The 22,427-nt window shown below is 35.7% G+C and overlaps 1 protein-coding gene across 2 annotated transcripts in view; it reads left to right on the top strand.

The window, feature by feature from the left end:
• Positions 1 to 869: 869 nt before the first annotated feature.
• PJA2 (praja ring finger ubiquitin ligase 2) overlaps positions 870 to 22,427 on the top strand; it is a gene marked incomplete at both ends in the record, with an annotated part of 52,359 nt that continues 30,801 nt past the window's right edge. Inside the window, 4 exons of one of the 2 annotated variants that reach the window (XM_080711899.1) lie at positions 870 to 900; positions 2,647 to 2,847; positions 4,097 to 5,129; positions 15,549 to 15,734. In XM_080711899.1, coding sequence (XP_080568025.1) covers positions 870 to 900; positions 2,647 to 2,847; positions 4,097 to 5,129; positions 15,549 to 15,734 — 1,451 coding nt within the window. The remainder of the gene's footprint in view (positions 901 to 2,646; positions 2,848 to 4,096; positions 5,130 to 15,548; positions 15,735 to 22,427) is intronic. The other variant, XM_080711900.1, reaches the window with a different exon arrangement.

The raw sequence follows: 22,427 nt of genomic DNA, 5'->3' as shown, positions 1-22,427 counted from the left end.
ATGTGGGTTTTTACTCATGCATTTTGATATGTAACCATTTAATGGTCAGACAAATAACATACACAGTTAAATTCATTGCTGAGCTCTCATCCTCTGATTAGTTTGCATTTGTGATAAACAATTAGCAATAGCTCAAGTGTTTGAATAAAAAATTATACCTTTACTGGGTTTTAAAATAAAAACACAAGTTGCAGCTTCTGCAATAGTAAATAATTTCAAATAGAAGAAAGTCTTTGTACTTGCTAACTAGTAAGTTTTAGTTTTTCCTGATTTACACTAGTTTCTTATTGGTATTATCTGATCAGTTTACTGTTATAAAGATTAAGTACATCATTGTTTACACACATTATCATTAGCCATTAAATATTTAGAAAATGAAGTTTGAATTCTTTTGATTAACAAGAATTTTAACAATTCCAAGGATGAAGGAAATACAGTGCTTGAGGGAGAAACAAAGATAGTGCAGTGTAATAGACTGCCAGATACTTTGTTTGCATATTCCAGTCAGTTCTTTTCCCAATGTATGTGCTTGTATTTATAAATTAAATATGTATTGTTGTCAGTGCCAACCATAAGGACAATGAGGGCAAGGTATATGAAGAGCAGGTGTAAGTCTGTATTTCAGATAGCCATTTTGATAGTTTTGAGGTTTTTTGATGGTTAGATTATATTTTTCTAAGTTTCAAGGCTAACAAAAATCTTAACTAGTTGAAGTATCACTTTTGCCATTTTGGTTTTGTACTTTTATTACTAATATTTTGTCAATTCGTTTTTTTTTGTAGGAATCTTTTGTAGCTTAATCATCGTGTTGATTAAAACTAAACCACACCCATAATTCTACTTAACTGGGCACAGAGAAATTGCCACATATGTCACAGTACACTGAAAAGGAACCATCAGGTAAGGAAGGTGTCAGTTCTTGTACCTTAAACACTTCTCGTTTCTTTTCTGCTTAAGCTTGATTGTATGTAACTTGTTATCTGATATATGGTCTTAACTAAAGTCTGGTTTTGATTCAGACTTTATTATTTATTTATTTATTTATTTATTTATTTATTTATTTATTTATTGTGGTACTAGGGATGGAACTCAGGAGCATTCTACCTTCGAGCTATACCCCAAGCCCTATTATTTATTCTTTATTTTTGAAACGGTCTCACTGAGCTGCAAAGGGCCTCACTAACTTAGCTGAGGCTGTCTGCGAACTGCAATCCTCCTGTCTCAGTCTCATGAATGGTGGGGTTACAATTGTTTTCCTGGCTAGACTTTATTGAATTATTCTAAAGTTTAATTTCTAACTTTTATTATAAAAATTAGTATAAATAGAAATTCTTGGTATTTTTTTTATCACATGCCTTAACTTCTACTGTGCATTCCACTTTGGAGATGATTCCTTTGAAAAAGTTATTAAGGGTATTGGTTTGTAGATTCTTGGAAACTGTTGTAAACACTTAATTTTTCTATTTAAAGTAGAATACAGTATCTACCTCAGGTAGTTGAGGAGCTTAATCCTGAGAGTTTTAGTACTTGATGATGTGTGTTATGAAAAATGTTAATTTTTCTTGTGCTCAGAATGCTTTTATTATTATAATGCAGGAAAGGAAAATATGAAACTGTTCTATTTATTGACTATTCCAGGAAAAAATACTGTTATAAGAAGATAATTATTTTTAGTTCCTTTATAGTATATATGAATATATGAAGTGACTAAAAATATAATTGAGAAAATATTACTTTTAGTTCCTTCCTATTATAGGAAGAAACTAAAAATATAATTGTGTAAACAAATTTAGATTATATATGTATATAAATATAGCTATACTACTTAGTAAGTTATATATTCTTTACTAATATATATTATTCAGTCATCAAAGGTTAATATTCAAGTTTAAATGTTAATAGATTTTCTTACCATAATGTATACCATTCACTCATTCATAGTTTTGATAGATGGGATAATGGGCTCATGACTTGTTTTGGAGAATTTTATCTGATCCTAGACTTTGGAACATATTTTATTATAATCTAGTTGTTTCTTTATGGTACATATATTATTTAAAGAAGCTATTTGTTGCCTTTGACTGGAATGTATTTACTTTTAAGAAACTTGAAACCATTGTATCATGTTCTAATAATTAACTCATTAAATATGTATTGAGCACTTATATGTAAGGTACTTTACCTAAGTAATTTGGAAGATCATTCTCTAATCTATAAAAAGTTTTGGCAGTATAATAATTTGGCATATGAAAAAAATCTTGTGATAGATTTTGTGATAGATTTCATTATAAAAATCTAAAATACTTCAAAGGAACCACGTTTTAAAAAGGTATTATTTTCTTGGAGAAAGAGGCTACTAACTCTCATGTAATATTTTATGTTAACTTACCTCATGAAGAAAAATGTTTTATGGTACTAGTAAGGTGCACTTGATGTTTAGTGACATATCATTTGGTAATAATTGTGTGTGTGTGTGTGTGTGTGTGTGTGTGTGTGTGTGTGTGAGAGAGAGAGAGAGAGAGAGAGAGAGAGAGAGAGAGAGAGAGATATTTCTCCACATCTAGTTGCCAGAACAAAGAGTTTTGATGTCTCTCATTTGTTTGTTTGTTTGCTTGCTTTTTTGTTTGTTTGTTTGTTTGTTTCTAGCAATGGATCAAGAATCTAGCAAGGCTGCTTGGCCCAAGCCAGCAGGAGGATATCAAACAATTACTGGGAGGAGATATGGAAGAAGACATGCATATGTCAGTTTTAAGCCATGTATGACCAGGCATGAAAGAAGCTTAGGTCGGGCTGGTGATGACTATGAAGTGTTGGAACTAGATGATGTTCCAAAGGAAAATTCCTCAGGTATGTAACATGTAATTATTGGTTATTAATAGTTACATAGAGATTGGTTTTGTCATTTTAAATTTTTAGTGGGTTTTATGTGTGTGAGTATAAATATGGTACACTTTTCTTTTTGAAATCTTTATTGAATTTAATTTTAATAGTTTGTACATTTAAACACAGAAGCAGCTAATATATGGCCAGTCATTAAAATATAACTACTTTATCATGGCAGTGTTACACTGCCACATTCTTTCACCAGAAATCAACTTTTAACAACAATGAAAACTATTTAATGTGAATTGAGGATATTTGTCCTTTCAGTCTATATTTAAATATATTTTAATTGTATATCTAAGAAATTTAGCTTATTTTTTATTATTTTATAAATACATAAATGTCAAGTACTTAATTATTCCATGAAGATTTTTTTATTTAGGGATTTGAAATGTATTTTAAAATATCTATGTACTATAATTTTATGTTTTTGAACTGGATTCATCATCTTTCTCTCATCCTAAGCACTTATAATTCTAGAATATTTTTACTGTTACTTATATATAAAAATTTGAATTACTAGCTAAGTTAATTAAAGAGGCTTTTTTGCAACACAACTGGATTTTATAATTTATAAGCTTTTGTTCCAACTAATCTCAGCATATTTTTATTATTAAATTTATGGTAATGAAAGATAGTCATGCTTAAAGTAATATATAGGATAGATTTGATTTTATTCAGTCATTGCTCTAACACATCTAAAGTTAACTATTGTAAATGTCTTACAACAATCTAATATATATCTAAAAACTAAAATAGAATTGTTTGAATTAGATCAAACACAGTAAGAGTCTCATTTCTCTTAGGTCTATAACCTGTTAGATCTTACATAATGATTTTGAAGGGCTTTTGTTTTTGTTTATTACCTGTATGTAATATAGGAAGGTAGATTTGTAGCTAAGTGGGAGGGCAGATTTGTTATCCTATGATTCTACTCTGTGTAGTCTCTCACTGGCCTCTCCTTTAAGTATTAGGATTTAGGCCAAAAGCCATCTGCAAAAGAAAAATGAGGGAGAGGATATTAGCTACATATTGAGAAGCTCAACTCATAGGGTGACAATTCTGTGTTACCATTTAAGTTAGGGAGAGTAGAAGAACTTGCCAATACACTGATACTTTTCAAGCAGGTGTGATTGTCACAGTTACTACATACAGTTTTATCTAAATCCTTCCAAAATGTTTTTTTGTTGTTGTTGTTTTGTTCTCTATGAAGGTTCCAGTCCATCAGATCAAGTCCATTCTTTGCTCAACGAATCTATATTTGAAAGAAATGAAACAGAAATTTCTGCTTGTGGTACAGCTTTGAATCAGACCATTGAGAATGGTCCATCCTTTGCTTCTGTACATCAGAGTGAGGAAGGCAGGGAGACCTTAGGAAGCAATAAGAATGTTCCTAATCACTCTGAGGGAGAGTATACTCCAGGAGCTTGTAATGCTGCAAGTGTCCAAAATGGAATTGCATTGGTTCATACTGACTCTCATGATGCAGACAACAAAAACGGAGAGGATAATGACCGTCTTCAGCTTTCTGCAGAAGTTGTGGAAGATGGTAAATATCAGAAAGTATTAGGCAAAACAGGATTCAAGATGGAAAATGGAGAGGCAGAGGCTTACAGTGATCTTTCATCACCAGTTCCCTCTTTTAACTGTGAAGAGTTAGGTTCAGAACCTTTAGCAAAAGATTCCATTGGTGATACTGAGTTTGTCCATCAGAATGGCCAGGAATTAAAGAGTTTCTCTTCTGAAGATGAAATTGTTAGAAAGAAGCAAGGTAATATTGACCAGGAAAGACAGGGAGAAAATTCAACTGAAGATGCAGCCTGTGTTCCAGGGCATATGTGTAGTGAACAAAATAACAGTAATAGGAACAACCACTGTGGAAGTTCTCCTGAACAGGTAGTGAGGCCAAAAGTTAGAAAAGTGATAAGTTCAAGTCAGGTGGACCAAGAAGTAGGTTTTAATAGGCATGAGGCTAAACAGAGAAGTGTCCAGAGATGGAGGGAGGCTTTGGAAGTTGAGGAAAGTGGCTCAGATGACCTCTTAATAAAATGTGAAGAATATGATGGAGAACATGATTGTATGTTTTTGGATCCACCTTACTCAAGAGTTACTATACAAAGGGAAACAGAAAATAACCATACAACACCCGAAAGTGGAGCCACAGGACAAAGGCCAGAAGCTCAGGATAACACCTTTTGGAATGGCTGTGGAGATTATTACCAACTCTATGACAAAGACGAAGATAGGTAAGGCATCATGCAGTAGTACTTCCTCAGATTGTTTAATGATCAAAGTGGTTTCTTTCTTGTGTAATGTTGATTGATGGTATATTCGATGTGATTAGGGACTTAGATATTCTGACTTATCAAATACTCTTATTGTACCTGACATACAACTACTAGGTAGAGTTTTTCAAAAAACTTTCTTTGAAGCATTTTAATAGTTTATAGAAGCTGGACGTGGTGGTGCATGCTTGTAATCCCAGCATTTGGGAGGCTGAGCCAGGAGGATCACCGTTTGCGGACAGACTCATTGAGACCCTGTTTCAAAATAAAGAATAAAAAATAGGGCTGGGGGTGTAGCTCGGAGGTAGAATGCCCCTGGATTCCATTCCCAGTACTGCAAAAAAAAAAAAGTTTATAGAAATCATTAAGTTTAGCCGGGCGTGGTGGTGCACGCTTGTAATCCCTGCACTTGGGAGGCGAAGACAGGAGGATCGCGCAGGTTCAAAGCCAGCCGCACTGGCTTGAGACCCTGTTTCAAAAAAAAAATGTGTGTGTGTGTGTGTGTGTGTGTGTGTGTGTGTGTGTGTGTAGTAGGTCTGGGAGTGTAGCCCGGAGGAAGAAGGGCTTCCAGGAACCCTAGTACCACCACCAAAAAAAAAAAAAAAAAATCACAAGTTTAAGTTTAGATGATTACTGGTTATTACAAAGGATAAAAAATATTAATTGTTTCAGTTCATGGTATTTCAATGAATGAATTGTAAAATACACCTTTATTATATTAGAAAAAATCTATATTAAGCCAGTCTGGGCTTAAAAAGTGATTAAGATGCTGGGCGAGGTGGTGCACTCTTGTAATCCCCGTGCTTGGGAGGCAGAGACAGCCTCGCTGGCTTAAGAGACCCTGTTTCCAAATAAAAAATATAAAAAATAGGTCTGGGAGTGTAGCCCGGAGATAGAAGGGCTTCCAGGAACCCCAGTACCACCAAAAAATAAATAAAAAAGTGATTAAGATCACAGAAATTATTGATTGGTAATATTACAATAAGTTTGCTAATACTTCACCATTTCCATTTTTAAGATTTTTCTTCTCCTTTACTAAATTTACTTTTTACTTATTTTTGTTAACATTTAAAATTTTTCAACAAATCTTATTTCTCCCATATGTGGATAACAAAACTGAGGCATCAAGAGTTAGCCAACATCTTGAGGAAATAAAGTGACTAACTAGTGAAGCCGGAATCTGTGTACCTGCTCATTTCTTAACTCCAGGGGCTCTGTTTGTCACCATTTTATTATGCTGTTTTAAAAAGGATATACTAGCCGGGCGTGGTGGCGCACGCTTGTAATCCCAGCATTCGGGAGGCTGAGAACCGGAGGATCGTGGTTCGCAGACAGCCTCGGCTACTTAGTGAGGCCGTCTGCAACTTAGTGAGACCCGGTTTCAAAATAAAAGAATTAAAAAAAAAAAAAAAAAAACTAGGGCAGGGGCTGTAGCTCGGAGGTAGAATGCCCCTGGGTTCCATCCCCAGACCCGTAAAAATAAATAAATAAATAAATAAATAAATAAATAAATAAATAAATAAATAAAACATACTACTTATAATAAACATTCTGATTCCATTTATTACTACATAGATTTCTTTTCTCAAATCATAGGGAAACAAAGAAATGGAGAATTTCTTTGTACAGTTGCTAAATTTTCATCTCCTTAGTTCAAACTTTCATGCATCCTTTTAAGCTAGTTGCAAACTCAGCAGTGTTCAGTTACAGTTCAGTTGTAAGATTTTATTAACTAGTATAAATAATTGAACATTATGTGACAAAATTGATTAAATATTACATTGTTTGCCAACCTTAAGAGAAAGGGTAGTTTTCTTATCTTCTGGTTTTTAAGTTGATATCTTTTGTCTTTTGTCAGTGGTAGAAGTGTTATTTTTGCCTAGAAGGACTGTGGACATTAAATAGTTGTAGGGCTTTTTTTTTTTCCTTTGGTATACTTATTTGTAATTTGTCTCTTAAGTGATATTTTAGTATTATGAACAATGACAGATTTCTTACAGAGTATACAGATAAGAAAAACACTTATAATTAATAGAAACATTAGGAATGTGTTGACTTACAGAACTTGTAGTTGGTGTGTGCCAAAATGTTGAACTAATTTTGTAGCATTTTTTTAAGTCATACTGAGGTGGGGAGGGAAGTGGGTGGGACTCAGAGGAAGGTGGGAAATGCTCAAAGAGTTGTGTGCATGTATACCCCAATATCATATATAATGACAAGGAAAAAAGACACATTGAAATGCTAGAAATACTTAGGGTTTTTTTGTGTGTGTGTATTTTAAGAATTATAGAATAAGCCAGGCATGGTGGTGCATGCTTATAATCCCAGGGCTTAGGAGGCTTAGACAGGAGGATCTTACAGGTTCAAAGCCAGCCTCAGCTACTGAGTGAGGCTCTCAACAACCTAGTGAGACCCTGTTTTCAAATAAAGTATTTTTAAAAAGGTCTGAGAGTATAGCCCAGAGGTAGAAAAGCCCCTGGCTTCCACCCCCAGTACAAAAAAAAAAAAAAAAAATCGTAGAATAAGTTTACCTGTACTACTGGCACTCTACCACTTATATTTGTATATGTAAACCTTAACCTGTGTTTAAGGACATTATCTCAATAGAACAGTTTCAAAGGTAATTCTACTTCTGTGCTTTTGTTTCCTGTTCCTCTACCCTAATTCTCTGGATAGTATTACAGTTGCCAGAGTGCCTTTTAATATGGTGCCAGCTGAGGTCAAAATTATAGCCATACTCTATTTCATTTTGCCCCTTATTTATCTACTTAATGTTTTACTCTTACCCTGTGCCACTCTAGTATTAAGAGATTGAAGAAATAGGAAATGACTCTACCTTTTTTAATAGCTTCTTAATTTGAGTCGGTAAGGATTTTTTTTTAGTTGTTTTCTTTGTAAAACTGATCTATTTGAAAAGATTTTTTCCATTTTTATATTATAAAAGCAACAAATAGGACACTTATCAAGAGCATAACTAAAATTTACTTTGACATTTTTAGTTATGGAAACTTCAGTCACTTCTTTATATTTATATAGATTATATATTCCTTGTAAGTACAAAAGTATTAATGAATGTGTGATCACCTTCTTCCCTGAAAAATTCTATGTGATCACTTAATCACATAGAATATAACATTAAATTAGAACTTCAAGGGAATTTTAATAGGCAGCATATAATTAGACTTGATATTAGACCAAAGAGCTAAGGTTAGCACCTTGTACTTTGAAATATACCCTGAGAACTTAAATGACTTAGTATAAGATGTTTGGTTTAAAAGACCCTTTTAGCAGTACTACCATGTACTAACCTTGGGCCTAACTGTTCTGAAGAGAGATATGGCATCTGCTGATTCTTCCTTCCTGTTGTGAATTGTTTATTTCTGGAATTTTCCATTAATATATTCAGACCATGGTTGACCACAAGCAACCACAACTGTGGAAGGAGAAATGGCAGATAAGGGGGAGGGATTATTATTTGTAGTACAAGTGGTATAAATAGAATAACTTAGAATTGTTAGATCAAAAACTGTGTGCCTTATAATACTGTCTAATCTGCTTTCACAGAAATTGTTTCAGTTTTCATTCTCACCAGCAGTATATAGGATGCCTTGTTCCTCATATCCTCAACAACATTTGTGCCATCAAATATTACCTTTGCCAAATTGGGGGGTTAAAACTAGGATCTCAGTTTTAATGTATATTTTTAGTATAAGTGAGATGGAACATTTTATCAATTACTTAGGATCCATTTATAGTTCTCTTTCTAAATTTGACTTGTATTTTTTTTATCCATTTTCTACAGAATTGTTGCTCTTTTTGATTTATGTTATAGTTTGGATCTGAAATGTCCCATAGTGACTCATGTGTTACAGGCTTGATCCCCAGTGCAGCACTGTTTAGAGGTGGGTCCTTTGGAAGTTGATTTGATCCTGAGGTCTCAAAAGAGATAGTATACTGACCATCTTTTATAGAAGTTGAGGTTTCTTCCAGAGATTTTCTCTCTGTAAAACTTAACTTGGCTTAAAAGGTAAAAAAAAAAAGTAAAAAACAAAAAACTGCATTTATGGAAAAACATTAAGACACTATTGTTCACATAGTTGGGAGAATATACTTAATATTAGCCATTGAGTTGACTTCAATTTGATATATTCAGCTGGGCATGGTGGCGCACACTTATAATCCCTGCACTTGGGAGGCTTAAGAGATCCTTTTTCCAAATTAAAAAGTCTAAAATAGGTCTGAGAGTGTAGCCTGTAGGTAGAAGAGTTTCCAGGAAACCCCAGTACCACACACACAAAAAAAAAAAATGGAAATTTTCTTATGTGCCCGGCTTTATTTCAGGTACTCTGTAAATGTGTAATATTGGTCCGGTTTCCATTGGTGTTCATCAGCCTTAGGAAGAGGACAAATACATTGTTGCAAGACTGAGTTAAACTTCTTTCTTATTCTATGTAAGTTAGCTGAGAGTCATGAAGAAAATTCCCCTGACATTCAGGAACTACTCTAACAGTGCACATGCTCTAACATTTTAGCAAACCATGTCATGTTTCTCAGTTCATAGAAGTTTAGGAGTAAGAGATAAATGAATTTGTTCCTCAGGTGTGCTAGGAGGCCAGTGATTTTAATAATTGATATAAAGAAAAAACAAATATAAAAGGACAGCCATATGGGAATTATAGCTAAATTAAGCAGCTTTATACATTTAAACATTTCATTGATATTACTGTATTGCATCACAATTCAACATTAATAGTGATGAAATGTTCTAGGATGCTTAAATTTTGTCAGATGACAAAATTATCTAAAACTTAACTTATCCCTAGTCTCCTCTACAGTTGGATTTTAAAGAACCGTGATAAATTCCAGAAGAGACAAGCCAACCATTTCCTTGGGGAGTTAGAGAATGAGAGATTGCTTTTGGTGATTTGGTTGGCTATACTTAGAAATCTTACTTTTGCCTGTTACTTTTACATAAAGTATTTTTGTCTATAAATCCCATATAAGGTCAGTAATTAAATATATGAGGCTTTGTGGGCGAAAAGGCAAAGTCCAGAATATATAGGAACTTATATAACCATTTAAACATGCAAAACAAAATTTATTTTCTAGGACATGAAAAAACAGGCAGTGACATAATTTGACTGATGGCCAGGGTATAATTTGCTGACCTCTGACTAAAGAAAGCCAAGTTGATTGGATGACCATGAGGCTGATATTGTCATTAAATAAAGGCAAACCAGAGGATGTAGAGTAAGTTTTCTGTGGTAAAGGAGACATTAGTGGTATGCTTGTAGGAAGTCCACTGAAATGCCAAAGCAGATTATATTAAGAAATAAATAACTAATACCTTTTAAAAATGTTCACCCTGCCGGGCGTGGTGGCGCACGCTTGTAATCCCAGCATTTGGGAGGCTGAGACCTGGAGGATCGCGGTTCGCGGACAGCCTCAGCTACTTAGTGAGGTCCTCTGCAACTCAGTGAGACCCGGTTTCAAAATAAAGAATATAAAATAGGGCAGGGGGTGTAGCTCGGAGGTCAAATGCCCCTGAGTTCCATCCCCAGACCTGCAAAAAAAAAAGATAAAAAAAAAAAAAGTTCACCCTTTTCCAAAAGTTGTGCTAAATATTTTGTCAGCATTATTTGTCTAAACATTACTGTAGACTTGAAAATGAATACTAATGTTTTGGTTTATAGATGAGGAGAAGTGATCTCAAGAAGTTAATTGCCCAAACTTGCATCACTCATAAAAAAACAAGAAAGGCCGGGTGTGGTGGTGCACGCTTGTAATCCCAGCGCTTGGGAGGCTGAGACAGGAGGATCGTACAGGTTCGAAGCCAGCCTCAGCTACTTAGTGAGGCTCTCAGCAACTTAGTGAGACCCTATTTCCAAATAAAATACAAAATAGGTCTGGGAGTATAGCCCGGAGGTAGAAAAGCCCCTGGTTCCACCCCCAGTACCAAAAAAAAAAAAAAATGGAGACAGATCTAATCCAAATTTGTCTGACTTCAAAGCTTGCTGTTAATAATGTGGTGTGCCACCACCAGCAATTAGAAAAGGAAAAAGGCATTATGGCTGGAATATTCACCTGATATTATACATAGTACCTTGTTTCTTTAGTAAATAAATTGCTTATAGTTTAACTTTTTTAACAGTAGAAAATTTAATCATAATTGAAGTTTCTAATTATTCTCTTAGCCTGTTTAGACTTTTAGAACTCTATTACTGATAATAAATTTGAAATTTGTCTTAAAATATTCACAGTGAATTAGTAATAGAAATGGTTTGTTTGTAAATATCTATCACTCATTTATTCTCTATTTTAAAATCATATGATTGCACACTCTTCAGTACCTTCCAAGAGCTTATAAGCACTTCATGACTCAAGTTCTTTGGGAACTGCTGGCAAATTATTAAAGAAACTGTGACTTTGCACTTATGTAAAATGGAAAATTTCCTAGGCCAGTTAAATTTAGTAGAGTGCATTTGAGCAAAACAAAAGAAAAATAATTCATGAATTGATCCATTTCGAGAAGCAGTTCTAACAGTGTGATCAGCTAGAGGGAAGACAGAGAAAACAGTTTAATTGGCTACAGTTTATTCATCGTCAGTTGATTATAGCTTATTTAGTTAATTGGCTATAGGTCCTCATACAAGCTCATTTACTGTGATTAAACTTTCTTTTAGTTTGTTTTTTTAAGTCCAGTTTAGGTTCCCAGTCCAAATCCATGGCATTACATAAATTTCACTTAACACTTAGGAAAAATAAGTGCAATGTTGTTTCATTTAATTGAATTGAATGCTTGAATTGAACTGATTAAGCCATAAAATAACTGAAAAACAAAAGAAGCAATATTATATAGAAGATACTGAAAAAAGTTCAATTGAAACCTAAACAGAAAAAATAAGCTGAAGTGATTGTGAAGAAATTCTTGATTGGTGATTGAAGTAATAGTGGCAAAAGTTTCTATTGTGGGGACAGTGTTTGAAAATAGTCTTTATATAAGGAAAGAGTTGGGTGTAAGAATGTATGAAGATCATATTATAGTCAATCATAAATGTTATCAAAGAAGTTTGACACTTATTCTATATGCCAATATTTCAGAAGCAGATGAAATATATCAATTGATACATGGACATGTGTTTTTAATTTTAGTCAATTTTTATTTATTTAAATGGACTATTTATTTATTTATTTATTTGTGGTAATGGAGATTTAACCAGGGGCATGCTACCACTGAGCTATACTCCCAGGCCTTTTATTTTTTATTTTGAAATATAGTCTCACTATGTAACCAAGAGTCTCACTAAGTTGCTCATGGCTGGCCTCAAACCTGCAGTCCTCCTGTCTTAGCCTCCGAGATACTAGGATTTCAGGAGTGCACTACCACACCTGGCAAATGGATTTTTTTTTTTTTATGGTACTGGGGATGGAGCCCTTCTACCTCTGGGCTACACTCCCAGACCTATTTTATATTTTATTTGGAAACAGGGTCTCTTAAGCCAGCAAGGCTGGCTTCGAACCTGCGCGATCCTCCTGTCTCCCTCTCTCAAGAGCGGGGATTACAAGCATGCACCACCACACCCGGCTGGCAAATGGAATTTTTAAAATAAAGCTACCACATCAAATCTGGCACTTATGGCTATGTTTAGGAGGTAACTAGATGTGTTTGAGTAAAAAGTACATTGTAAAGAAATGATCTGCAAGCAGTTATTGATGACTTGTTATTTTCCTGGCCCTGTTAAAGTGATGGATATTTATTAACTGATTTGTTTCTCACATGAGCTCAGTGAGCTATTAGATACTATTGTTATATTTCTCTGATAAGAGAGGATATAAAGGCATGGAGAGGTTTCCATTAAGTGATGTATTCAAATTTAGGCAAGCTAATTCTAGAACCTGTGTTCACCTCTTGTACCTTAGGACACAGTATTATTGTGCAGCTGGAACAGACTGAGGGTGGTAGGCACATGGCTTAAGTTTTTGAAATACTGCTTAGTAGAAAAAAATCTATTAATGGCTTTTGTAGTGATACTGCAAATATACCACTTTTTTCCAAATATACCATTTAACATAAGTCAGAATTATAATGATATTCACAATATGTTTTTTAAGAGGTTGAGGGAGGGGGATTAAAGTTACAAAGACAAATTAATAATTGTATCATTCTCATTAGAGGTGAGGGTTATGTGAAATGTGTAGCAAGGATATATAGAGGCACGATCTGTAAACATATTTTTTTAAAGGGTCAGGTGGTAAATATTTTAAGCTTTGCTGGCCAAGAAGCAGAATCAAAGGTAGACATTGAACACTATTTTTAATTCACAACTTAAAAATGGGCTAGAGGGCCAAGGCGATAGTTTGCCAATCCTTGACAGTCTACTTAAAGTATATTGACTATTGAATGTAGATATTTTTATTGACATTTAGAAATATTCAGTTATTTTATTAATCTGGAAAAGTACAGAATTTTCTTGTATTGTCTTTCTGAAGAGGATCATAATCTTAAGTGAAATAATTTTAAAAATCAGTTTCACTTTGCATGGTGGCACACGCTTGTAATCCCCGCACTTGGGAGGCTGAGACAGGAGGATCGCGCAGGTTTGAAGCCAGCCTCAGCTGCCTTAAGAGACCCTGTTTCGAAATTTAAAAAAATATATAAAAAATAGGTTTGGGAGTGTAGCCCAGAGGTAGAACGCCCCTGGGTTCCATCCCCAGTACCACCAAAAAAAAAAAAAAAAATTTTATGTGTGTTAAAGTTTATATAGAAATCTTACCATAATTGTTAAAGAGATGTCAATATTGGAGTTGGTAATATAATTTTGAATTTGAAGTCAAGGATGCTTCATTCAAGGAAGCTCTTTTAAAACTATATTTCCTATGTTAGATTTTGATGTCTGTGTAAGTATAGAAATAGTTTACTTGTTAGGTTATTCTTTGGATCACTGAAAAATTTATAGAATACAAGCAACTTGGCTGCTACCCGAATGAAAGAACATTTTAGTTGTCATGGCTGGCTCTATTGTAGTCTTTCTTAGGTATATTTGTATCCAGCTAACCAAAGTTTATAGAAAATTAAAAGTTGATCCTATTTTAGTTTAGTTTTTTTTCTTTTGCTTCTAGTACACCTCTTGGAGCTCAGATTAGTGCTGCTGATTATTAATAGCACCTTGATCTCTTCAATTTAGCTGACTATAAAATGAGAATCTCATTAGATATTTATAATAAAATATCATCAAGAAAATGTAATTTCCTACCACTTCTCACTTCCTTCCAAAAATATAAGATATAATTTTTTATTTTTTGATTTCCCAAAAGACAGGTGAACAAAGGGAAATCTTTAAGGAAATTCTTGACCAGAATGTTGGAAGGAACATTTAAAACTTATTTTCAACATTGATCAGTAATATTTTAGCTTTTGATAGTATAAGACAATTACCTCTTAAAACCAAAAGTAAAATATAATCAAATTAGCCAAAGTTAAACATAAAAATAATTTTGTTAGTTTCTCTTCATCAATTCTATTTGCCTTTTGTTTCCTTACCTAAATAATTTGGTTGAAAACTTATTTTATGTTTGTGGATCTTCCTAAGAATGTTAGTAAAGATTTGTCTGTGCTCTTTTTATGAACTAGGATGTCATTCCTTTTCAAGGGTGTGTGTGTGTGTGTGTGTGTGTGTGTGTGTGTGTAAGAGAAGCAGTAAAACAGTTTTTACTGTGTTAATAGTAGACATTGGTTCACAGAATATAAGTCACTGCTTATCAGAGTGTAACTAGAAAGTTGTTTCAGTCACAACACATAAGCAGTATTATTCAAAATAGCAGTTATGATTACCAAATTCTCTTTAAATTTTTCTTAGAAATGTGAAACTATGAAAAGCCTGTAGGCACAATGGAATTATGTAAATTAGAGAAAGAAATAATAAAAGTAATATATTTTATAACCATATTGTCATTTAAAAGAGTTACTACATTCTGCTGAATCTACTTGTTTCTTTATTCATTTATTTAGTCACTTAGTTTGTGATACTGAAGTTTGAACTCAGGGATGTTCTGCCTCTGAGCGTACAGCCCTATTTTATTTTATTTTATTTTATTTTATTTTTTAGTTTGAAACAGGATCTCACTACTAATTCACATAGGGCCTCATAAGTTGCTAAGGCTGTCTGAGAACTTATGATCCTCATGTCTCAGCCTTCCAAGTATTGGGATTACAAGAATGCCTGTATTTTTAAAATATTTTAAAAAATTGAATTAGCCCCTGGCTAAGGGTGTGTTCCAGGAGCACTCCCTCATGTAGTATGATGCCTGTTTAACACTTCAAATGATAAAAATAACTAAACATGTGATGATAGTTTGTTTTATTTCTGTTCTGATTTGCAGTTCCGAATGTAGTGATGGGGAATGGTCAGCTTCTTTGCCTCGTCGATTTTCTGGTACAGAGAAAGATCAATCCTCAAGTGATGAAAGCTGGGAGACTCTACCAGGAAAAGATGAGAATGAACCTGAGCTACAGAGTGATAGCAGTGGTCCTGAAGAAGAAAATCAAGAATTATCTCTTCAGGAAGGGTATGTTTAACAGTGAGGTTTTCTTATATAAAAATATGTGTGTGTGTGTGTGTGTGTGTGTGTGTGTGTGTGTGTGTGTGTGTGTATACATATATATATGCACATATATATGTGTGCATATGTGTGTATATGTATATTATGTGTATTAATATAAAAATGTTATATATCACATTCAGATGTTGGGTATGCTACTGATCACCTTTACCATTGTCTTGGTCAGCATTCTCACTAGGTAATCCAAACAACTGACCACACAATTTAGAAGAAAGAAGATCTATTTGCTCACAGTTTTTGTAGATTCCAGGGTTCAATCCTTTTGAGGCCGGGGTCTAGAGAGAGGGGGGCAATGGGGAGAGAGAAGGAAAGAACATTAATATATGAGCTCTTTAGGGGATGTTCTATCTCTAACCATAACAACCATGTAGGACTGGTAGGCTTTATTGATATTTTTATGATCCTTTTTTTCAAAGGAACAATTAAAAATACTAGCAATTTCAGCCGGGCTTGGTGGTGCACATTTGTAATCCCTGCATTTGGGAGGCTGAGACAGGAGGATCGTGGTTCACAGACAGCCTCAGCTACTTAGTGAGGTGAGGTCCTTTGTAACTCAGTGAGACCCTGTTTCAAAATAAAGAATAAAAAATAGGGCTACGGATATAGCTCACGGGTAGAATGCCCCTGGGTTCCATCCCAGAACAACAACATAAATAAATAAATAAATAAATAAATAAATAATTAATAATAATTTTAGCATGTTCTATAGACATATGATGCATACTGTCACTTTGCTTTATAAAGAAAATTGAGCATATGAAAGATTATTTTGGTTGAGTTATGAAAGATTAAATTAGGATTGCCATTGCTATACAGTAGAGGTGATATGGGCAGCCTCAAAAGGGAAATCAGTGATTCCTTCATAAAAAGGAGAAAGTTAGCTCCAAAAGTAAAGGTTTAATATTCTTTTCTAATTACAGTGGATGATATCTCCAAAGCACCAACAATTGATGATAAAACAACTTTGACTTTTCTTCATTTGAATGGGAATGCTTTTAATCTAAGGTTACCAAACTTTCACTGTGAGGGGCAAGATTATACTTTTGGCTTTTTGTGCCAATATCTATTACAGCTTCTCACTTTTTCTCTTGTAGTATAAAAATAGTCATAGCCAATATAAAAACAAATGGGTATGTCTATGTTCTAACAAAATGTTATTTACAAAAATAATGGCAGACTGGAAATAACCTGTGGCTCATGGCTTACCAATCCTAGTTCTAGCATTTACCCAGTAAGAATGATCTGGCTGTAGGTTGATTTTACTTATGCACACAAATTTTTTTAAAATTTTAAACCAGACTAAGGAAATGTCCACTTTTTGTTGCTTTATGTGTTTTAGCAAGGATTTTTTTAATATATATATTTTTTATTGGTGCATTGTAGTCATACATCACAATGGAATACAAGACTTGTGAGGATATACAGGCACATATCATCCAATTAGCCTTTATCCAATCCCCATCCCATTCCCTCCCCCTCCCTCGATCCCATGCTTGATTGGTGATTAACTTTGATACGTTTGTTTACATACATCATGAGTTTTAAAGAGATTCCATCCTCCCCCATCCCTTCCCCTCTGATTGGTCACCCTCTAATTGCTCTTCTATAAGACCCTTTCTTCAACTAGATCTCCTCCTATTACCTATTTCTTCCTGTTTTTGCATATTAGGGAAAGCATTTTTTTTTTTTAATTTTCTATGATATTTCTCTGTGTATGCCGCATTGCAAGTTCCGATCCCATTCTTGATGGCCCCGGCACTGGCCTGGCCACCCGGCAGACTCTGATCCCGGCATCGCTGGCTCCAGCACCGGCCTTGCCTCATGGCAGGCCCCGATCCAGGCCTCGCTGGCCCCAGCAGTGGCCTAACCCCTTGGCAGGCTCTGATCCCTGCCTCTGAAGCCCCAGCACTGGCCTTGCCTCACGGCGTGCTCCGATCCCAGCCTCGCTGGTCCTGGCACAGGCCTAACCCCTTGGCAGGCTCCAATCCTGGCATCAGTGGCCCCGGCACCGGCCTCACCCCTTTTCAGGCTCCAGTCACAGCCTCGGAGGCCCCAGAAACAGCCTGACCTCACGGCAGGCTCTGATCCCAGCCTCAGTGGTTCTGGCATCATCCTCACCCCTCGGCAGGCTCCAATCCCGGCCTCAGAGTCCCCAGCACCAGCCTTGCCTCATGGCGGGCCCCAATCCCGACCAGGCTGGCCCTGGCACTGGCCTCACCCCTCACAAAGCTCCTATCCCAGCCTCAGAGACCCCAGTTCCAGCCTTGACTCACAGTAGGCCCCAATCCTGGCTTTGCTGGCCCCGGCACCAGTCTAATCCCTCGGCAGGCTCTGATCCCGGCCTCCGAGGCCCCTGCACCGGCCTTGCCTCACAGCAGGCTCTAATCCTGGCCTCGCTGTCCTCGGCACCGGCCTCATCCCTTGGCAGGCTTCAATCCGAGCACCCTGTTCACACAGCATGTTGTCCCAAGTTCCCAAGTGTGCGTGGTGGTAGCATTCTGCCTCTGGGGTTATTTCTTCAAAAGATCCAGGTGTGTTGCATCAGATCTCTGCCTCTCCTAAGTACTGGCAGCTGCCGTTGCCACTGCCTCCACCATCTCAATTCTTTCCCAAACTCTTTTTCCACACTGCATGTTGTCCAGTATTCCTGAGCATGTGTGACTGTAGCATTACACCTTTAGGGCAATTTCTTCAGAAGATCAGGGTGGGTTGGATCAGATCTCTGTCTCTCCCAAATACAAGCCTCCACCGCCGCCGCTGCCAACACCGCCTTCCTCCTAGGTCTCTGCTGAGCTCCCTCATTACAGATGATGTTCAGGATTCTTAAGCATGTAAGGAAGAAGCAGTCTCCCTTCGCGGGGAATTCTTCCAAAAGTTCCAGGTCAGTTGGATATGTTTTGTCTGCATCTCCAGAATCCTGGCTGCCGCCGCAGCCATCTTAACCCCTCTCCAATATTTTTATTTTTCTTTCTTCTTTTTTTTTTTTTTTTTTTTGAATAAGAGAAGACAGTATGTGTGGTTTGAAGAGGTTGTGGGATCAGGCACTTGGTAGCAATGAATTTTTTCTCCCTTCCAAGAGTGGAGTCCTATAGCCTAACTGCGCAGAACCCTGCTGTTCTAAGCACATCACGGTCCGGCACAGCACAACAGCACTGAGTTCCTCATTACCCGCAGCTTGGCCTCCCTCCAGGCACTGGGCTTTCCCAGGAGCAGGTAGGGCTGCCTCCCCCCCCCCCCCCCAGCCCGGGACCAGGCCTTCCTAGGAGCGGGTCAGGCCACCCACTCCCAGCCTGGCTCCGGGCCTTCCCTGAAGCGGGTAGGGCCGCCCGCCCCCAACCCAGGCCCCCAACCCGGTACCAGGCCTTCCCAGGAGCCGGCTGGGCTGCCCACCTTAGCTAGGATTTTTGTTGAATTTTATTAAATTCTTTTCAGCATTAATGGAAATGATCATAATGATTTTCCATTTTTGATCTGATGATTATGAGGAATTATTCAGTTACTAAATGTACTAATATTCAGCTATACTTGCTCCTTGAAATAAATCCAGTATGATCAGGTAGGCATGGTTTCATGTTGGATTTTATTTGCTATTATTTTACATAGTACTTTCACATGAGATACTTAAGTAGGCCTTCTCTATAGAATCTGGTTTCAATATCAGTTCAGTACTTGCTATGTTCACCCCCCCCCCAAAAAAAAAGATATATGCTTTTCTTCTTCCCTGTTCTGCATCTGTTTATTAAATTATTTGTTCCTTTAAAGATTGTTAGTATTTGCATATTAAACCATTTAGGCTTGGTGTTTTATTTTAGAAGAATGTGTTCAATCATTTTAGTTTTTCATCTGTAATGACTGACTTATCTTGTCTCTCATGGGATATATTTTGGTAAGTTACATTTTCTTAAGGGAAAAAGTGCTCTTTTACCCTGGTCTAATATTGAAATTTATATTCTGCAGGTTATATAAGTTTCTGGCTTGAGATTAAGTCTGTAAGAAAATATAACTAGGAGAGGCAGAAAATAAGGAAGATACAAGTATAACAAATTATAGACTTATTTTCACTGCAAAGGGAATAAAACAGCAGTATGATAAAAAGTAGCTAATAGAGAACTTCATTAGGTTGATTGGTCAGGGAGGACATCTCAGAAATCGACTTTTGAGATGGAATCTAAAAAAATAAGGATAAATCGTTAAGGAAGAGCTTGCTAGGTGAAAGGAAAGGTAAGAACAGATAGGAAAAGTTTGACAAAGGTGAGGAAGGTAGTGAAGCTGAAACACAATGAGGGAAGAGTAATAAAAGATAAAGTAGGCAGGAATCAAACTGTGCAGACAATATAGCATCTTAAATTCATCCAGAGAGCATTGAGAGAGATTATTAACAGGGGAATTAATTGATCGGATATATATTTTAAAACTTACTCTGACTGCTTTATGATGACTGAAGTGGAAAGAGACTAATTTTTTTTTTGTTTATTTGTTTGTTTGTTTGTTTGTTTTTGGTGGTACTGGGGTTCCTGGAAGCCCTTCTACCTCCGAGCTACACTCCCAGACCTATTTTATACTTTTTATTTGAAAACAGTGAGACTAAAGTTTTTTAAAGAGATATTTGGCTAGGCTGTTGGACTAGTGGTGTAATGAGAATTCAGTAAATAAGATTACAGTATATTGGATTTCTAAGTAATAGGATGTAATGATGGAAAATGAAGACTCGGTCATGACTTGAGTTTTTCTTTGAGCATTAAGTGGATGGATATTAATGTCATTTGCTGAGATAGAGAGGTCTAGAGGAAAGACTGGGAAGTAGAACTTACTTTGAAATTTTAACTGCCATTTAGATATGCACTACATATCCATAAGTAACTAGGATATAATGATCCAATTTGAGGGGATATTCCTGCTTGTAGTTAGGTACTGAGATACACGAGAATAAACAGTATTTGTTGGGGGAAACATCAACTGCTTCCATTGATATCACCCAATAGTGTAACCTAGTAATTTGCTTAAAAAAAGGGGTGGGGGGTGGGTAACAGAGCTAAAACAATGGACAGCAGTAGCATTTAAATAATAGAGGAAGATCAAAATTGAAGTGTATTGTTCTGAAGAGGGCTAATGTGTTAGTTAACACTATGTTAAAATAATGTGTGGTAATATTCCAAGGAAAACCACTATAATAAGCAATATTTATGTATTTAGAAATCTATAGGGGTGGGGAGTAATGGAATTAAGGCATGGAAAAAGAATAATGTTGGTCCAAAGGAATCTGAGAAGTGGTGGCACACACCTGTAATCCCATTGCTGAGACAGAAAATCACAGGTTTGAGGCCAGCCTATGCAACTTAAGTGAGACCCTCACCTTCTTAGCAAGACCTTGTTTCAAAATAAAAAATAAAAAGCGCTAGGTGTGTCACTCAGAGGTAATATGCCCCTAAGTTCAGTCCCAAGTGTACTAATAAAGTCATTTCAAAGGAATATGAAAGGAAGAAAAAAAGCACAAAATAGGAAGTAAAAACAGATTAAAAGAGAGAATGTAGGAAATGTCCTGAGATTAATAGTTAAAATAAAAACAAATTGATTAATTTTTGTTTGTAGAAGATCAAGCTTATCAGTTGAATTCTTTTTGGGTAAATGCTGTTTTCTAATATAAGTAGAGAAAAGTTGAAGTAAAGAGTAGAAAAAGATACTTTAGGCAAATACTAACTAAAAGAAAACTGAAACAGATTAACATTTGCAAAGTAGAGTTAGAGACAAAAAAAATGTATTAGAGAAAGATCATCATTTTACCAGTGAAATGCAGCAGTTCTAAACTTGAATGCACACAATGAAGTAGAGTCAAATTATACAAATAAATAAAAATATGCCCAAACTATGTAGATGCTATTGAAAAATTTACTACCATTGGAATTTTTACATACTAAATTACTAATAATTCATTGATATTAAAAATTTAGCCTATTTTTAGCAGATTTTAATAAGCATGAGTTTAATGAAGACTGTATCCTGTAGAATACACAAACACAAGGAGCAGTTGTGAAAATCAGATATGGTCAGGCATCATGGAGCATACCTGTAATTACAGTACTTGGCAGGCCGAGACAGAAGGATTACAGGTTCAGGGCCAGCCTCAGCAGCTTAGTTTAGCAAGACCCTTAGCAATTTAGCAAGACTCTGTTTCAAAATAAAAAAGACAGGGGGTGCTCAGAGGTAGAATACCCCTGGGTTCAATCCCTAGTACTAAATAAATAAATAAAATAATACCAGATATGTACTAGGTTACAAAGTACAGCAGAAACAACTTCATATAATTATTGTGCAAACTGTATTCTCTGACCACAATGCAATTAACTTAGAAACAAATAGCAAAAATATACTTTAAAAAAAAAAAAGTCTATGTGATTTAAATTCTGTTCTTCTAAATAGTAGGGAAAAGAAGTCATAATAAAACTTTTTTTTTTTTTGTGGTACTTGGAATGGAATCTAGGGGCATTATACCTCCAAGTGACACCCCAGCCCTATTTTTTTTTTTTAATATTCTTTATTTTGTAACAGGGTCTCACTGAGTTGCAAAGGGCCTCACTAAGTAGCTGAGGCTGTCTGCCAACCACATTCCTCCTGTTTCAGCCTCCCAAATGTTGGGATTAC

Source organism: Muscardinus avellanarius (genome assembly GCF_963383645.1).
Source record: "Muscardinus avellanarius genome assembly, chromosome: 1".
NCBI lineage: Eukaryota > Metazoa > Chordata > Mammalia > Rodentia > Gliridae > Muscardinus > Muscardinus avellanarius.
The sequence above is the reverse complement of the archived record's forward strand: the minus strand, read 5'-3'. Positions and strand labels throughout refer to the sequence as shown.